Raw genomic sequence first — 19,584 nt, forward strand, 5'->3', positions numbered from 1 at the left:
AGATACAATTAAGAAATGACGCTAATATTTCATAGTGATGATGCAGTAAGTGAAGCAACACAGATTGAACTGTTTCAAGTGGTATCAATTTTCAGGTAATAAATCATTGTTCCTTATATGCAATTAATTATTTTTGTGTAAGTTGATATGTTCTTAATAAAATTTTGGTTTGATTTTTAAATAAAAATTATTTTATAGAAGTTGAGACGGTACACTTAATTGGATTATCCAAAAAAGGAATCTTTTACACAAGGACAAGAAGAAAGACTTCTAGCTTTATCACTGCATTCATGACAATCAATGGAATATCCTACAAGACAAAAAGTTGATGTGATTCTGTACAAGTGAATCCAACTCACTAACAAAAAAACTAAAGAAAGAAAAAAATGAACATGAAGAGAATAAAAATGAAGATGAAGAGAATCAATGGTGTCCTATAAGTTGATGAACCACTGTAACTTCATTATTTTTTAAATTTACGAGGAAATGAATTATTGACGAAATTTGTGAAATGTACATATATACCTTTGGGTCGGTAATAAATGTGATTGAAAGTAGTATTTTTTCATGCATAATAGCTAATTCTTGATATATATATTGTTTAAATTTATTATTTGCACTACAAACATTGTATGAAGTATTTTAGGATAAACGTGCAACGCACGTTTTCGGAAACTAGTTATAAGAAAAAGAGAAGAGTGGAACTTCTGCCCATAATTAATATAGATATCAAATTTAATGATAACTATAATGTAGTGTTATCTTATTTATAACAATAGTATTATTATAAGCATGAAGCTCAAAACTTAAAGGTTGAATTACCATTTTGCCCCTCTAATAAATTAAACTTTTATAATTTTCATATATATAATCTTTTTATTCTCATTCCATAATCTTGACCTTTCAAATTTCTAACACAAATGTAAATAAAAATAAAAATGAGTAATTATTTCTTATAGACAAGATATTAAAGTAGATTCATTTATCTTTAAAATTAAATTTCATCTTTATCTTTTTTATATTTTTTTTAACAATAATTCATGTGACTTTTCATGTTTCCATAATTTTGTTCTATAAATTTAACTTTTTCAAGAAAAACTTTTATTTACCACTCCTACAATTCTTGTGTGTAGGAACTCTAAACATGTGAAATAATGTCATAATTTGAGGTGAAAGTTGTGAGAGTCCCTTCTGCAGTCACGAGAATAGACAAAAATTCAATTACTGAAGCATCGGAGCTTGATGTGTTAGTTCTATACTTATTTGTAGTAAGAATTATAATAAGACTTTTTTTTATCTCTCTTCATATAGTTGAGTTCTTGTTTTATTAGCAAGTTGCTCTAAATTCATATTTGTATTTTGTATGCTCAAATGTTCAGTTTCACTATAGGGACAAAAACAAAATGAAATGCCTAATTATCTTGCTCATTTGTACCTTTTTTTTTTTTTGCTTCGTACTTATAATTTTACATATACATTAATTTTTATCTTTAAGAATGAATGTGATAAAATAGGATATTTACTCTTTTCTTTTCTTTTTATGGAAAAAAAGGTGAAACATATAATATTAGATTAATGGTGGATAAGTTATGTATAAAGAGAAAATTAAATCTTATATAAAAATAGTAGTTATTCATAAATATTCTGATTTTCAGAATATAAATAATAAGACTTTTTACATCATAGTTTTAAATATTTATAGTTAACTAATTAGTTTAAAGTATTTGTGGATAAAAATTTAATACAATACTTTAAACACATTCATTATAATTATTAGGAGATTCAAAAGGCAAAGTAAAAAAGTTGAAAGGTTTTGTTTTCCTTTCACTCAAAGTTAATCTTACACTATTTTTTCTAACATTATTCTACCAATAAAACGAAACTATCGAGAAATTTAATTTAGATAGTTGTTATTTTTCCTTTTTGCTTTGCAAACTTATTTTTTGAATTATAAACAAAGTTTGTTTTATTAATTTCTCATATTATTATCTCGATGCATTCACTTGGAGGTCAGAAAATTGGGGTGTCACAGTTAGTAGTAAAACAAAGTAAGAAATATCAATTAGACATATTTTATTATTTAGTAGTGTTATCTTTTAAGAAATAATACATGATTACACGCGCAAAGCGCGTGCTCGGAAACTAGTACTATAATATAACACAACTACAAGAGCATCCATAATATAATTGTTAAAAGGGTTTTTGTATATGTTGAGATTATCTCTCAACAATTTTAATATTTTTTCTATTATATATTAGTTTTTCATAGGTAGGACAACTGGTCATACTATATAATAATTTTATATTTTTTTATTATAATTTTATTTATCATTTAATTTATTAATATCATAATTTATAATTATAAACTTTCGCATGATATCTCCAGAGAAAATGAAGACGGAGAAAGAAAATTAGTGTCAAAGTAAACCAAGTTGGAATTTTCGCCTTTATAAGATGTCAATTTGGAAGTCCTTTCTTTTTGGTCAATTGTGTCTGCTATAACTCGGAAGAAATTTGTTTATTATATTGAATATTAAAATAAAATAGTCGATTTTATATATCAACTTAAAATATCTTTTGTAAAATTAATTGAATTATTAAGATATTTTTTATTTTTTAAAATTAATTTAATTGTTCGTTTTTCAAGACTATATATAGAGTGTTCTTTCAAAAAAATAATAATTCATTAGTTAGTAATAAAATTAGTAATTAATCAATGTTTAATTATTTTATTTGATAATAATTAATAAAAGATAAAAGTGAAAAGTTATATCTAATTTATGTCTTAATCTTCTTTTCTTAAAGGGTGTGAAAAATCTCAATAATTTAATTAATTTTGAAACGGAGGGAGTACTTCTTAAATTTCTACCTAATTGCTTTTATTAACTAACGTTTGTCTCTTCATTTTGTTTAACGTTTAGGTTATTTAATGTTTACAACTGTTCAAATATTTTCAATTCATTAATAATAATAAAAAATTATTACTCAATATTTTTTAAGAGAAAAAACATAAAGTTACCACATATGTATAAATTATTGTTTAACAGTAATTCAATGATAATCTCTTCGACTTCTTAACAGAGTCTATTGGTTATACGAATTAAGAGTATTTATTTGAATTAATATTTTTTTTTCATTTCAAATTAATTGAATTGTTAAGAGTTTTTTTATTTATTTTTTGAATCAATTTAATAGTTCAATTTTAAAAACTGATAGTAGTGTTGGAAATGAATATAATAATGATGATGGGGTGATAAATACAGTAGTGAGTACCAACATATGACAATAGTGGTGGTTGTGATAAAAGATAGTGAGTGACAATCGTAGTTATGATGACAAAAATGGTTAATGATGGTAACTTGTGGTTGTGAATAAAGTGATGGTGAAAATTATCTACATAAAAATACCTCTAAATGATATTAAGACTTTGTTGAAGATATTAACGATTAAGATTATTTAGATCAAATAAATGCTTAAATCTTAATATAAACAAATACACTTAATGTCCTAAGGTCTGATGTCATCACCCCGCGGCTACTGTCATATTGACTAAATCCCTAAATCTTAATTACTCATTCACATGGCATTTAACAGCTTCGCCAATAAAAAGGTCCTTTTGACCCAATAGTTTGACGGGAATGGTAGTTTCGAGTCGAAATATAATTTAAGGATAAATATGAGCTATTTCGGATAGTTTAAGGGTACTTTATTTATTTGAAAGTTGGATAGTTAAGCATGTTTGTGCATAATGAAATTTGAAGATCAAAGTTAAAATTTGAAGTCAAGTTTATGATTCAATATATGTATTATGCTTAAAATAAAATAAACAAAATTTTCAGTTGAAAACTGTATAGAACTTGATTAACATGATTTTGGAGAACAAAGAATTGAAGAAACACTTTCAAAGTTTGGTAGAAATATCTGTAGCCATTGGCAAAACACAACAATCATTTACTTCTCATTTTCGACTTCCATAAATCATAAAAACTACATACATCAAGAAACTATTTGCTTCGTTACAACCTTGATTAAACAAACTTAAGTAATCAAATAACACATCGAATAGACGGTCTGATTCCACCTAGTGCCGACTATTAACAAGCTGTAGCCTAATCTTTTTCAGTTTTGAAAGAGCATCTTTCATACCAATTCTTGCATCAGGTGTCACTAAAGTACAGCTCAAAGCTAATTCCATGATAGATAACAAACATCGCATCTTTGCTTCAATTTGTTCATCTCCTGGCTGTACCAAATTAGAATCCACCACTTTATGAATTTCATCCGGAAAGGAATCACTAACCCAACGCTGTATGCTCCAATCACCGGTAAATGTGTCATCACTTGGTCTTTTTCTTGTGAACGTCTCCATTATCAGGATGCCAAAGCTATAAACATCACATCTCGTGGATACTATTCCTTCTTGTCCATACTCTATAATCAGAATATATTGTAAAAGATGATCATAAATCAATTTATACCTAGGGGAAGGAATTGTTTTGAGTATTTTAAAAAGTTTTAATATACCTGGAGCAATATATCCAATGGTTGCGATTGTCCTTGTTTTAACAAAAGCCTCCCCTGCACCTAACATTTTTGCAATGCCAAAATCACTTACATGAGCAACCAGTTCTTCATCGAGCAACACGTTGCTTGGCTTCAAGTCACAATGCACCACAGGCGTTGAATAGCCATTGTGGAGATAGTCCATTGCAGATGCAACATCTATCATTATATCCAATCTCTGCAATAAGTTCAAGAACAAGTTGTGAGAGTATAACCATTTGTCAAGTGTCCCGTTGGGCATGTATTCCAACACAAGGGCCTTGAAATCAAGATTGGAGCAGCTGGTGATGACTTTGGTCAGATTTCTGTGGCGAAGGTTGCGGAGTATCTCACATTCCGTGTCAAAACTTTTGAATGCACCCTCCAATTGCACATTGAATACCTTTGCTGCAAAAATGATACCATCCTTAAGAATCCCTTTATAAACCATGCTGAAACTCCCATTACCAAGCAAGTTGGCTTCGTTGAATCCTTCAGTTGCCTGTTCAAGTTCATCAGAGGAAATTCTTTCATGCCCTTTTACGAGAGACACATCTTCTTGACTTGCACTCTTCTTTGTCTTTCTCAGTCTTGACACCACAAATCCAATAGCCAATGTGAAGAGTGATCCAATCCCTAATCATATATTATTATAAGCATGAAGCTCAAAACTTAAAAGTTGAATTACTATTTTACCCCTACATTAAATGAAAAGGTTATAAAATATTTAATTAAATTCATCTAATATAATTAATTAAATATTTTTATCTTTAAATAAAGAAAATACTTCTTTAATAATTTGTGTAAAAAAAAATGTAAATATATGTTCAAATAAATGCTAAGTATCATATTGACTACCATACAATAAATATTTTAACAGTTTCAAAATTGGTTCTTCATATTCTTTTATGTGTTGAATTACCATTTTACCCCTACATTAAATGAAAAGGCTATAAAATATTTAATTAAATTCATCTAATATAATTAATTAAACATTTTTATCTTTAAATAAAGAAAATACTTCTTTAATAATTTGTGTAAAAAAAATGTAAATATATGTTTAAATAAATGCTAAGTATCATATTGACTACCATACAATAAATATTTTAACAGTTTCAAAATTGGTTCTTCATATTCTTTTATGTGTTGAATTACCATTTTACCCCTACATTAAATGAAAAGGTTATAAAATATTTAATTAAATTCATCTAATATAATTAATTAAACATTTTTATCTTTAAATAAAGAAAATACTTCTTTAATAATTTGTGTAAAAAAAAAATGTAAACATATGTTTAAATAAATGCTAAGTATCATATTGACTACCATACAATAAATGTTTTAACAGTTTCAAAATTGGTTCTTCATATTCTTTTATGTGTATTAGTACATATGTTGAATACTTATAGTCATACGTTTAAACTTTAAAGAATAACTACAAATTTGGATTTTAATAGTTTTGGAAATCTAACCATTTTTAAAGAATAAAATATAAAGTGTCCTTTCACTTCTTTAATAAAGAGATTTAATGATATTTTAATGATCTTTTTCTAACTTGACTTTTGAGTTTTTATATATCTTGGCTATAAATACCATTGTGTGCTTCACTAATTTTCCGATCTGTAAATTATGTCATGATATATATTGTCTTAGTTTTGATGATAGCTACTTCTCTTCATTTATTGTATCTTAATATTTGTTTGATAATTTTATTGTAGATTAACTAAGATCTGCTAAGATTTCTCTTCTATGTGTTCAAGTGGAATTTTTATTTTGTGTTATTATATTAGAAATGAAGATATTATACATTTGTTGATGTTCATAATAATATACTTGTTACTTTCACCTTTCATCCATGAAATGGGTTAATGACATATTCATGACAATCCTTTGAGTCCCTCAATTATATCCTATCGAAGAGATCTTGAATAATTGGAAGAGAATAAAGAAAGTTGTCATCTCTTTTTCTTTCACATTGTTAATTTTAGCTTCATTTTATAATATTTTTGTTGATTCTTTAGAGGTGTTCTTTTATTTACCATTAAAAAATTTCTATTTTCTTTCCTATTTGATAAATAAATAACTACAAATAAAATATTATTGTACACAATAAGACTTTGAGTTTTATGATTTAAGTCTTTGCATGGTTGATAATTGTTCTTGCTTTGATAACCACATAAGTTGTATAGCTTTTAAAGTACTTTTTCTTGATTTACTATTTTATTTTACAAACTTTATAGTAAAAATAGAATTATTAGTTCTATTAAAAGTGTGAAGCAACAAAGTTAAGGTTAGATTACTAGAATTATCCTATAAATTTGTATAGAGTATAACACTCTTTGAAATTATAAAATTTGAAGAAATTGAAGGGTTACTTAATAATTAAATACACTTAATTTAATATATTGACCATATTCATCTACTAAAAGTCTGTAGCTACTGGTGAAATATGTAAAGATGTTTGAGACTTTGATTCCTATCCTTCATTTTCTTTCATTTAAATCATTTTAATTCTAATATGAAGTTTAAGTTCAAATTGTCCAATTTAATTAATTACTTTTCTCTTTGTTAAGTTAAACCGTCTTTACAAGAAAAACGTACATATATCTTCCATTACAAAAGAAAGACTTTTTTGATTTTCTTGAAAAGAAAATTTGAAAGTTTTCTTATAAATGTGAGTTTTCTTATATAGTGGTATGCCTTCTATTTTGCCTAATGTTTTCTTATATATGTGAAAGTTTTCTATATATTTTTCTTAATTAATTATTTTAATTTGTAATTATTTTTTTGTTGATCTATTTTTATTCTATCAGCAAATTACTAAATCAAAATGTACGCACCATTTAACATATAATTATTTTTCTTTCACAATATTTATGGTTTCTTCATCTTTAATATCAAAGAGGTCATACAAACACATCATTACAACAACTTCATGCAATTTAGCTTGGGGAACACGTGCAACGCACGTGTCTGGAACTAGTATTATTATAAGCATGAAGCTCAAAACTTAAAAGTTGAATTACCATTTTGCCCCTCTAATAAATTAAAACTTATATAATTTTTATATATATATATAATCTTTCTTATTCTCATTTCATAATCTTGACCTTTCAAATTTCTAACATAAATTTAAATAAAAATAAAAATGAGTAATTATCAAGAAATTAAAGTAGATTTATCTATCTTTAAAATTAAATTTTGTTCTACATTTTATTAAAATAAAAAAGATTAAAAAAAAACTTTTAAACAGAAAACCATTCATTTTCTGCATTGAATTTGAATGTAGAAATTGTTCCATCTTCCCATAATTATTAAATGTTTGAATTAGTTAGTTATCACAGGTATTTATTTCAATTTTAATGTTTTGTCTCTTTCATCTTCCATGTTAGTAATAGCTTTTTCATATTCTTTACAAAATTTTATAAATTTGCAAAATATATACATTGATCAATCAAATTATCACTCAAACATTTAATTTCTTGACAGAAAACAATGTTAGAAAAGCAATCATAAGACAATTTTATATATTTGTTTCTTCAAGCATATATAATTGTCCTTCTCCTTCACTTCTCAGTAATCTTTTTAGATTTGGAAACCTTTTCATAAGTGTCTATTTTGATGCCGAATTGATCCTTTTCATAGCAAGTCGTTCCAGGTATGAAAAAGTTGGTACAAAAAATATTATGCTTCTTTGGGTTTTGATAATTGTATGAAACTTTATTTGGGTATTAGAAATATGTCGGTTGTACTCCCATAATTTATGTATTAATATATGTTAATTATTTTTGGGTTTATATGATACTTCTTTTAGGATGGGTTGTAATAATAATTGAGTCCTATACATTTTTACTAATATTTCTTGCAATTGTCTTGCTGAAAATCCCTTCATTTTTCCTTTTGTATAAATTAATCATATATTTTTCTCGCTTTGTATATTTTGATAAATAGGTTTGTTGAGTTGCAATTATTTGAGTCTTTTGATAGGCTAATCTCTTGAATTATATGTCATGAGTTTTTTTGTTTTTTTAATTCTGCTTCTTCAGTAGAGAAAATGTGAGATTAAATTATGAATTAGAAATTCTTTATAGTAGTGTTTCATATGAATTTAAGTATGTAGTGCGAAGGATGATGGCTCAAAAATTGTATTCAGAAAGTTATACTTTAAAGTAAAGTCATAGGTTTTACATCGACTTTGTTGTTTATGTGATACAAATAATCATATATTATTATAAGCATGAAGGTCAAAACTTAAAAGTTGAATTACCATTTCGCCCCTCCACCAAATTAAAATAAATTAATTATTTTTTAAATAATAATATTTAATTACATAATGATAGAATATGAAGTCTAACAACTACACTTTAATGTTTTAGTTATGACATTAAAATTATAATTAATTAGGTTGAATTAAATTAGAGTAGAAAACAATAATGTATGTAACTCTTCGAATTTTGTGATTCTTTGAATTTTGAAATTAATATAAATTTATTTATCATGAAACAATAATGTATGAAACTCTTCAATTTCTGTGATTCTTTGAATTTCGAAACAAAAATAAATTTATCGATCATGATTCAATATGCACCATTAAAAACTTTTGGTAGGTGAAAAGACAATCAAACATCACTATAAATATCTGTTAATTGCTTCCTAGGTCATCACATTCTGTTCTTTTCTATCATCTACTATTCGCTTTTCTTCATCTTAGATTTATAATATGAATACAAGTTGGTAAGAAGCTAACTGAGGAGAAGAACAAATAGCTTCATTCTGAAATTAAAAGAGAAGCTTTCTTAGAATATAGTTCAACTGTTAATTAACAGTATAAGATATGACTTATATATTTCTTTAGATCTTTCTTATGTTATATTATGATTTTATGTTTTTTTTTTCATTTTGGAGTTACGGTATGGTTGTCCAAAATGGATTGGTATGCAACCCATATTTTTACGTAATTATGTATTATTTTGCATTGTTATGAAAAGAAAAATTCCTTATTTTCGTGTTATTATTTTTTTTAAGTGTTATTTAATAACAAATTTTTTATTAATACGTGATGAGTTTGATAATATTTGAATAGTTTATGCAAAATATGCTTTTTTTTTTAAATAGAAGTAATTTAAATAAATACATAATAGTGATGTTAGGGGAAATAATAATGATATATATATATATATATATATATATATATATATATATATTCGTAATATTCACGTGCAAAGCACGTGTCGAGAACTAGTTAATAAATAAGAGTAAACAAAATAATTAATAAATAAGATTAAAATTTCAATAAGTGAAGCAAGTTGTTGTTGATACTCTTCTCTTAAGGACTATGTAGTATGGCTTCTCATGTTAAATTTTTTGTTTCATCTTGTTTGACTTGTGCAAATTATGTATGCTAAGTTTCATTATGCTTTTAAGTGACTTGTACAAATTAGGTATGCTAATTTTAATTATGCTTTTTAGTGTAAACTTGGATTATCATTTTACCTCTATGCTAAATTAAATATCTAACTAATTAAATAGTAAACAATATTATATATATTATACTAAATACTAAAAGTGAAAAGATGTTAAAAGTAAAAATTTGAATAGACTTTTAATTGCAATAAAATGATAAAAACATTAACAAAGATGAAAGATCAAATATTAACACTTCTCATTTAATTTCTACAAATTAAATTTTAAAACTTCATCTTCCATTCTCTCATATTGAATGAAGGAAAAAATTGGACTGCAAACTATAAATTATGCATTCGGTAATATCTTATAAATCATAAGAAATGATAGTATTTAATTATTAATTTCAAACTCTTTTCTTTTATTTGATTCAATCTTCATATGTGTTTTAACCATATTTAGTTGTGTTTGTGTCATTTTTTCCTTCTTTCAGTTTTAGTGGCATCATATAAATCATAAATATAGGACAAGATATAGTGTATAACTATAATTATATGTGATAATTCAATGATTAACTATATTTGGTAAGATTCTCTTATTTCTTTATAATATTTTTTTATGTTCTACAATATCAATTTCTAAACTTTTAAAATTTGTTGATTGCGTGAAAAATATGATATGCATACATTATTATTTGGAATAAACGTGTAACACACGTTTCTGAAAATCATGCGTCATTTTTTTCTTCTCTCAATTTTGATGGATATAAATCATAAATATTGGACAAGACATAGTGTATAACTATAATTATATGTGATAATTCAATAATTAACTATATTTATTTGGTAAGAATCTCTTATTTCTTTATAACATTTTTTTTATGTTCTACAATATCAATTTCTGAACTTTTAAAATTTATTGGTTGCGTGAAAAATATAATATGCATGCATTATTATTTGGAATAAACGTGCAACGCACGTTTCAGAAAACTAGTAGAATATATAAACCTATAAGCACTCCTTTTCTTCTTGACTTCTTTGAAGATTTGGTTAGGCATGGTTTTACGTTAAATCGGGAGTCACCACAAAGTGCATCATTGAATAGGAAGGACTGGCTAGTGATGTTTGCAAAAGGACCTCCAATGGGAATTTCTCCACTGAGTTTATTGAATGAGAAATTCATGTATTTGAGATACACAAGAGCTTCTAATGACTTTGGAATTTCACCACTAAGATTGTTATCGCACAAATCCAAGAATTCTAATGCTAACATTTTGCCAAATGAATCTGGAATAGACCCCTCTAATCTATTATGTGCCAAAGAAAGATTAATCAAGTCATCTAGACCCCCTAGCGTGCTAGGAATTTTACCAGAAAAATCATTTTTTGACAGATCAATGAGTGTTGCAGCCTTCAAGTTTCCAATCTCGAAGGGAATTTCCCCACTCAATAAATTTGATGAAATATTTAATTCTATGAGATCACGAAGCCCCCCCAAGCTTGCAGGTAATCTTGAATTAAGCCTATTATAAGCTAGATAAAGTGTCCTCAAACTAGTAACACTCCCTAAGCATGGTGGCACTGAGCCAGAAAACTGATTTCTTGACAAGTCTAATGCACCAAGATTGTTTAAACCGCAGATAACATCTGGTATGCGTCCTTCTATCTTGTTTCTTTGTAGGTAAAGTTCTTGAAGGCTCAACATTCCTTGGACAGTATTTGGAATATGTCCGGTCAACTCATTGTTATACAGATCAATCCTTGTCACTCCAGTAAGATTACCAATTTCTCGAGGTATGACACCCTTCAATTTACAATCACTTGCTCTAAAAGTATGCAGTGAGTTTGAGAAATTACCAACTGATGCAGGCAAAACACCATCCAATGGATTTCCATCAAACCAGAGTACTCTTAGATTCCTACAGTTTGTCAACGATGTGAGGAAGCTCAATGTTGAATCACTGACAAAATTATCTCCCGAAAAGCTCAGAACCTCAAGGTGCTCTAAGTTACCAAGTGATCCCGGAATTGGACCTGTGAAACTATTGCCTGAGAGATCAAGCATTCTGAGTCTTGAAGAATTTGAGATTGAATCAGAGATAAAACCACTAAGATTATTTACTCCAAAAAGGAGTTGTTCTAGGCTCGGCATTCCACGGCCTAAATCTAAAGGTAGAGTACCTGAAAACTTATTTTCTGTAAGTCCTAGAATCTGCAGCGCTGACATGTTAAAAATAGTTGGAGGGACTGAACCACTAAACTGATTCTCTGATAATTCCAACGCTCGTAGTTTCTCAAGATTACCGAGCTCCACTGGTATCTCTCCTGTCATTAATTTAGGGAAATGTGTGAGTTGCCAGTTTTGCGGAAGAGAGAAAAGGAAGAACATTTTCATTTTTCTTATAAAATATAACACTACCTTCTAAATGCAGAGCTCTAATATACAATTCCGTAAGAGATGTTAGGTTAGCTAACACTCTTGGTACGATTCCAATAAACTCATTGTAAGACAATGACAAGATTTGAAGCTTTCTGCAATTTTCTAAGTTCGGTGGAATAACACCACCTATGTAGTTTTTTGAGAGGCAAAGCCATTCCAAATTTGGAAGATGGTCGCATATAGTTGTTGGAAGCTGACCAGTGAGATTGTTATAGGTAAGACCAAGGATTTTCATCGTCGTAATGTTGAAGATTGATGTTGGTATAGAGCCACTAAGTTGATTATATTGCAGATCTAAAAAGGTCAGATAGCGAAGATCACCGAATTCTCGAGGGATCTCTCCTTCGAGAAAATTACGTTGCATACTCAACACTTCCAGCTTTGTTATATTAGAAATGGAAGAGGGAATTTCTCCCGAAAATTGATTCATTGAAAGATACACAAAGCGTAGGTTTGGTAACAAACTTAAAGATGATAGAATGGCTCCAGTGAAGTTATTTCTTGTGACACTAATCGATTTTAACCTTTTTAAATGGGTCAACTCTTTTGGAAAATCTCCATGGAATGTGTTGTTATGAATGTTGAGGGAAACAAGAAATGAGAGGTTTCCGAGGTGTGGAGGTATGGTACCATGAAGTTGCATGCTTGAAATGTTTAAAGCAGTGACTCGGTGGTGGCGGGAGCTGCAAGTGATTCCAATCCAGCTGCAAACTGGGCTGGAAGAAGACCAGTTTCTTGCTAGGATGTTGTTAGGATCAGAAGAAATGTGCGATTTCAGTGCAAGAAGAGCGGCTTGATCGGTGGTAATATTAGCAAGTGAAGAAGTATGATGATGAAGCATAATGAAAACTGCAAGAGCAAACAGAAGATTGCAAATTCTTTCCATAACTATGACAAGAATTGATAATACAAAGTAATGATATCAAATTTTGTTGTATACTGTTTTTATATTGGAATGTCTTTTAGAAAATGGTGTCACATCAACTTGTTGGATACAACAACTAGTTAAAACTTTTTTATAAGTTTTGTTGGGTCCCAAACTGTTTAATTGCTTTAACATATATAATTTTCTGAGCTTCACCTTAGAACTTTATCTTACTAAGACGCGTTGCGACTTTACCAACAATTAAAATGATCTTTTTATCCACTTAACTAACGAACAAAGTTGTTAAACTGGTGATTCTGTTTTTAAATCCTCAAATGGAGGTAAACCTTTCTGCCAGCTCATTTTTCTGAGTATAACAAAGATCCCCGTGGTGGAAGTGATCCAACCGTTTGTGTCAAGTTTCTGCAACAGTGAATTGACTTGGTAAAGCTATACGTTCTTCCCCATTTGGATTCAAGGAAAAACTTTTTTACTGTATTTTAATTCTGAATAATTACTAACCACTTGAATCAATTATCAGACACACCTTAACTTCAAAAAAAAATTGATGTGTGCCCACTGTCACACAGATGACGTCTTGGGCGCACACCTGGTGCGCACAAGGCAGTAGCACTGCCGTCAGTATGCTATCACACAGCTGATAGCTTGGGCGCTCAGCCCGCGTGAAACAAGGCAATGTCCAGTAAAATAGGCATAACTTCTTGCAAAAATATCGGTTTGACTGATGAATTATTGCGTTGGAAACTATACTGAAACAACTTCAGTTTTGTAGGTTATGGGCTAGTAACTCTTCCTATTCTAGGAGATATACTTGTTTGAAGTGGACACTTGTGTGAACTTATATGAAAACTCATCATTGGGATGCTTTCAACTCAAATTTGTGCTAAGTTTTCCTTGTGACCTTTATTCACATCCAACACAATTCCCACACTTAAGACTTGACCTTACCTCTAAGCTAGTACAAACAAATTCACCGTGTCCGAGTTTAACTAGATACCAATTTGTTAATGTTTGATAAATTTAAAACGAAAACTTCCTAATAACTAGGAACTAATTCTACCAACAACTACATTTGTGAGTGAACAGAATGACTCAACTTTACTGATCTGTGATGGAACAGAAAATACAAGTCTTCCTAAGTTTTTAAGTCAATAAATTTATTAATTAGTTGTTGTGTGGGGGCAACATACCATTATAAAGTCTCTTTATTCTTTGATTATCTGGCTTGACCTTGCTGTGTGAAATCTGCCTTTGGTCTTAGGTTCAACAATAAGATAACTGCAAAATATTGGAAAGTGAATCTTTTGCTTTAATTATTGCTTTGCTTTTTTACATAAAAGGGGATATTATTGTTTCCTTTTCACTTTCCTGTTTATAATGGAAGACTCTTGAAAGTAGTTAAAGTTTATTCAAACTTTTATTTCTTCCTTCAACACGACCAACATACAAGAGGCTATACTACAAATTGGAGCCTAATCTTCTGAAGTGTCGAAAGAGCATCTTTCATGCTAATCCTTGCATCAGGCTTCACTAAAGTGCATCTCAAAGCTAATTCCATGATAGATAACAAACATTGCATCTTTAAGTCGATCTGTTCATCCTCTGGCGTTACCAAATTTGAATCCACCACCTTATGAATTCCACTTGGGAAGGAATCACTAACCCAACGCTGTATGCTCATTTCTCCATTAAATGTTTCATCACTTGGTCTTGTTCGTGTGAACGTCTCCATCATGAGGATGCCGAAACTATAAACATCACACCTCGTGGATACTATTCCATCTTGTCCATACTCTGCACGTGATCGAAAATTATCATAAAAGTTTCTTTGAGAGTATTGATATATATATATGATCTAGGGACAAGAATTATTTTGAGTATTTAAACGATGTGAGAGAACTCTAAAACATTTTGATTATATACCTGGAGCAATGTATCCAATGGTTGCAATAGTCCTTGTTTGAACAAAAGAAGCCTCCCCTGCACCTAGGAATTTTGCTATACCAAAATCACTGACATGGCCAACCATATCTTGATCTAGCAACACATTGCTTGGCTTCAAGTCACAATGCACCACAGTTGTTGAATAGCCATTGTGGAGATACTCCATTGCGGACGCGACATCTATCATTATATCTAATCTCTGCAATAAACTCAAGAACAAATTGTGGGAGTATAACCATTTATTGAGTGTCCCATTGGGCATGTAATCCAGCACTAGGGCTTTGAAATCAAGGTTGGAGCAGCTGGTGATGACTTTAGTTAGATTTCGGTGGCGAAGGTTGCGGAGTATCTCACATTCCGTCTCGAAACTTTTGAATGCACCCTCCAGTTGCACATTGAATACCTTTGCTGCCAAAACAGTACCATCCTTAAGTATCCCTTTGTAGACCGTGCTGAAACTCCCACTACCAAGCAAGTTGCTTTCATTGAATCCTTCTGTTGCTTGTTCAAGTTCATAATAGGAAATTCTTTCATGCTCTTTTACCAGAGACACGTCTTCTTGACCTTCATTCTCCGTTGTCTTTCTCAATCTTAACACTGCATAGCCAACAGCCAACGCCAGGAGTGATCCAATCCCTAATAGAATGTATAGACTTGTAAGCACTATTTTTATCCTTGACCTCTCTGTAGATTTGGTTAGGCATGGTTTCACGATAAACCGAGAGTGACCACATAGTGCATCATTGGATAGGAAGGACTGGCTGGTGATGTTTGCAAAAGGGCCACCAGTGGGAATTTCTCCACTGAGTTTATTGAATGAGAAATTCATGTACTTGAGATACTCAAGAGCTTCTAATGACTTTGGAATTTCACCACTAAGATTGTTATAGCACAAATCCAAGAATTCTAATGCTAACATTTTGCCAAATGAATCTGGAATAGGCCCTTCTAATCTATTATGTGCCAAAGAAAGATTAATCAATTTATCTAGACCCCCTAGAGTGCTAGGAATCTTACTAGAAAAATTATTTTTTGATAGATCAATTAGTGTTGCAGCCTTTAAATCTCCGATCTCAAAGGGAATTTCTCCAATCAATAAATTTGATGAAATATTGAATTCTAGGAGATCACGAAGGCCCCCCAAGCTTGCAGGTAATCTTGAATTAAGCCTATTAACAGATAGATGAAGTGTTCTCAAACTAGCAACATTCCCTAAGCATGGTGGCACTGAACCAGAAAACTGATTTCTTGACAAGTCTAACGCACCAAGATTCTTCAAACTGCACATAACCTCTGGTATGGTTCCTTCTATCTTGTTGCTTTGTAGGTAAAGTTCTTGAAGGCTCAACATTCCTTGGACAGTATTTGGAATATGTCCGGTCAACTCGTTGTATTGCAGATCAATCCTTGTCACTCCAGTAAGATTACCAATTTCTCGAGGTATGACACCCTTCAATTTACAATCACTTGCTCCAAAAGTTTGCAGTGAGTTTGAGAAATTACCAACTGATGCAGGTAAGACACCATCCAATGGATTTCCATCAAACCAGAGTGATCTTAGCTTCCTACACTTTGTCAATGATGTGAGGAAGCTCAATGTTGAATCACTAACAAAGTTACTTCCCCACAAGCTCAGAACCTCAAGGTACATTAAGTTACCAAGTGATTCTGGAATCGGACCTGTGAAACTATTGCCTGAGAGCTCAAGTATTCTGAGTCTTGAAGAATTTGAGATAGCAGGAGAGATAAAACCACTAAAATTATTTCCTCCGCAGATGAGTTTTTCTAGATTGGGCATTGCACAACCTAAATCTGATGGTAGAGTACCTGAAAGTTTGTTTTGTGCAATATCTAGGACCAGCAGTGATGACATGTTGAAAATGTTTGCAGGGACAGAACCACTAAATCGACTCTCTGATAATCCTAGCGCTTGTAGTTTCTTCAGATTACCGAGCTCCACTGGTATCTCTCCTGTCATTAATTTTAGATAAATATATGAGTTACCACTTTTGCAGAAGAACATTTTTTCGTTTTTCTAGTAAGAAATTGTTGTATTACCTTCCAAATGAAGACCTCCGATATATAATTTTGTAAGAGCTGTTAAGTTGGCTAGCTCTCTTGGTACAGTTCCAGTGAACTCATTGTAATTCAATGACAAGACTTGAAGTTTTCTGCATTTTCCTAAGTTTGGTGGAATAACACCACCGAGGTAGTTTTTTGAGAGGTAAAGTCCTTTCAAATTTGGAAGATGGTCGCATATAGTTGTTGGAAGCTGACCAGTGAGATTGTTATAGGTAAGACCAATGTTTTCCATAGTTGTAATGTTGAAGATTGATGCTGGTATAGAGCCACTAAGTTCATTAAATTGCAGATCTAAAAAGGTCAGGTAGCAAAGATCACCGAGTTCTCGAGGAATCTCTCCTTCTAGAAAATTACTTTGCATACTCAGCACTTCCATCTTTGTTATGTTGGAAATGAAAGAAGGAATTTCTCCTGAAAATTGATTCATCGAAAGGTACGCAAACCGTAGATTCGGTAACAAACTTAAAGATGATAAAATGGCTCCAGTGAAGTTATTATTTCTGACACTTATAAATTTCAGCCTCTGCAAACGAGCCAACTCTACTGGTAAATCTCCATAGAGAGCATTGTAACTTATGTCGAGGGAAACAAGAAATGAGAGATTTCCAAGGTATGGAGAAATGGTACCATGAAGTTGCATGCTAGATATGTTTAAAGCAGTGACTCGGTGGTGGCGGGAGCTACAAGTGATTCCAATCCAGCTGCAAACCGGGCTGGAAGAAGACCAGTTTCTTGCTAGGATGTTGTTAGGATCAAAAGAAAGATGAGATCTCAAGGTAAGTAGAGCGGATTTATCAGTGCTAATATTAGCAAGTGAAGAAGTATGGTGATAAAGTGTAATGAAAACTGCAAGAGAAAACAGAAGATTGCAAGTTCTTCCCATAGCTATGACAAGAGTACTTGATAGTAATGATCTTAGAAGATATATTTAAAGATTAATGTATACCTATATACTGTTTTTAGAATGTCTTTGAGTCAATGGGGTCAATTCAATTAGTTGGATAAAACAACTAGTTAAAACTTTTTAAAAAGTTTGGTTGTTAAATTGTTTTAACATAATTTTCTATCCTTCACCTTTGAACTTTATCTTATCAAGACTTGTCTTGGCTTGACTAACAATTAACAAGATCTTTTTCTCCACTTAACTAACAAATAAAGTTGTTTAACATGTATTCATCTTCAACTAGAGATTCTGATTTCTGTGTTCGAATCCTAAAATGAGTTCGCTCACTCCCTGATGCGCTCAAAGTTGTTGTATGTCTGACCCACAGAAAGAGTTGGAGGCGCTGAGCACATCCCATCCCACAAGAGTCAAGCCCTTCAACGGGTTAAACGTGCCATAAATGGGCTTTTAGTGGACTCAAAAAAGAAATATGATGAACTTATTGTTAGGATTTTAAGAGGAATGGGATTCTTCTTTGAGTTTTGAAGAATTGTTTCACAAGATCACAGATCATGAGCTTTTTCTCAAGCACAAAGATCTTGGAATCATCAACAAAAGTGATAAATAACCTATCGAAACAACAGGACATGGTCCACAAATATCTGAATGAACCAACTCAAAATGTCGATTCAACTATAATAAACTTTACGTGAATTAAAGCAATCCAACAAACTTTGCAGAATATAGTATTTATTTATTTCAGGATCAACCAGATTTGTACTGGAATCTTTTAGACATGACAATTGTTTAGACATGTTGCAGCCATGCTCATGCTGAAGTCTATTGTGCGGCTAGCAGAAACGCTCATCAACTCATATATATCACAAGAACTGTCAAAACATTGTTTCGTTTTGTTTCTGTATTGTGATGGTTGTTTTCCCTGTTAATTTCTATAATCCCTTCATCTTTCACCTTAACTACCACATTCATTTTCTTATGAAAGTGCTAATTAAGCGCGATCCTATGTTTTCTTCTGCTTGCTTTGTATATGATATACTTCATTCCTTTAATATAACAAGAAGGTAGATTGACTTATTCGTCATGCCAATCCTTATTTACTACTACTACTAGTAGTAGCGTGATGTTATATGTATCGATCATTTCATAACTCTGAGATCTTGCATTTGTGTACCCTCTTCTTCCCTCAATTGATTCATAACTCTCCAAAGAGCAACGCTTCCCTGAGTAGGCACACATTCCTAGTGGCCTTAGATCATGTTCAAAATTGATACGTTACTCTCTATTCAAAAAGTGTCTGTATTTTATATGCAAATAAAATATTAGTATTTCTTAAATATAATGTGTTTTATGTACCCCTTTTTCATTTTAAGGGGGTAAGGTAATA

At 30.5% G+C, this 19,584-nt stretch overlaps 3 protein-coding genes across 3 annotated transcripts; all 3 read right to left on the reverse strand.

The window, feature by feature from the left end:
* Nucleotides 1-3,939: 3,939 nt before the first annotated feature.
* Nucleotides 3,940-16,963, reverse strand: LOC107021906 (probable LRR receptor-like serine/threonine-protein kinase At3g47570). Its single transcript, XM_027917737.1, has 7 exons — nucleotides 15,194-16,963; nucleotides 14,730-15,064; nucleotides 13,597-13,672; nucleotides 12,364-13,233; nucleotides 10,953-12,269; nucleotides 4,525-5,178; nucleotides 3,940-4,431 (listed from the first exon to the last, which is right to left on the reverse strand). The coding sequence occupies exons 1-7, from the start codon at nucleotides 16,863-16,865 to the stop codon at nucleotides 4,082-4,084; spliced, it is 5,274 nt and encodes a 1,757-aa protein (XP_027773538.1). The 5' UTR covers nucleotides 16,866-16,963; the 3' UTR covers nucleotides 3,940-4,081.
* Nucleotides 12,172-13,276, reverse strand: LOC114073856 (receptor-like protein 35). The gene has a single exon (XM_027917499.1). The coding sequence runs from the start codon at nucleotides 13,268-13,270 to the stop codon at nucleotides 12,281-12,283; it is 990 nt and encodes a 329-aa protein (XP_027773300.1). The 5' UTR covers nucleotides 13,271-13,276; the 3' UTR covers nucleotides 12,172-12,280.
* A 286-nt stretch (nucleotides 16,964-17,249) lies between the features above and the next one.
* Nucleotides 17,250-18,179, reverse strand: LOC107021910 (receptor kinase-like protein Xa21). Its single transcript, XM_027917738.1, has one exon. The coding sequence runs from the start codon at nucleotides 18,177-18,179 to the stop codon at nucleotides 17,250-17,252; it is 930 nt and encodes a 309-aa protein (XP_027773539.1).
* Between the last annotated feature and the right edge of the window lie 1,405 nt (nucleotides 18,180-19,584).

The sequence above is a fragment of the Solanum pennellii genome, chromosome 6, assembly GCF_001406875.1.
Source record: "Solanum pennellii chromosome 6, SPENNV200".
In the NCBI taxonomy this organism is placed as follows: domain Eukaryota; kingdom Viridiplantae; phylum Streptophyta; class Magnoliopsida; order Solanales; family Solanaceae; genus Solanum; species Solanum pennellii.

Excerpts from the sequence above, each read along its gene's own strand:
- LOC114073856 (XM_027917499.1), bottom strand. The coding sequence starts at position 13,270 with ATGGAAAGAATTTGCAATCTTCTGTTTGCTCTTGCAGTTTTCATTATG.
- LOC107021906 (XM_027917737.1), bottom strand. The coding sequence starts at position 16,865 with ATGTACCTTGAGGTTCTGAGCTTGTGGGGAAGTAACTTTGTTAGTGAT. Across the intron at positions 13,234-13,596 it reads AAAAATGAGCTGGCAGAAAG|TTTTCATTATGCTTCATCAT; the intron begins GTTTACCTCCAT and ends TTGCTCTTGCAG. Across the intron at positions 5,179-10,952 it reads AAGAAAAGGAGTGCTTATAG|GGATTGGATCACTCTTCACA; the intron begins GTTTATATATTC and ends ATATATGATTAG.
- LOC107021910 (XM_027917738.1), bottom strand. The coding sequence starts at position 18,179 with ATGGGAAGAACTTGCAATCTTCTGTTTTCTCTTGCAGTTTTCATTACA.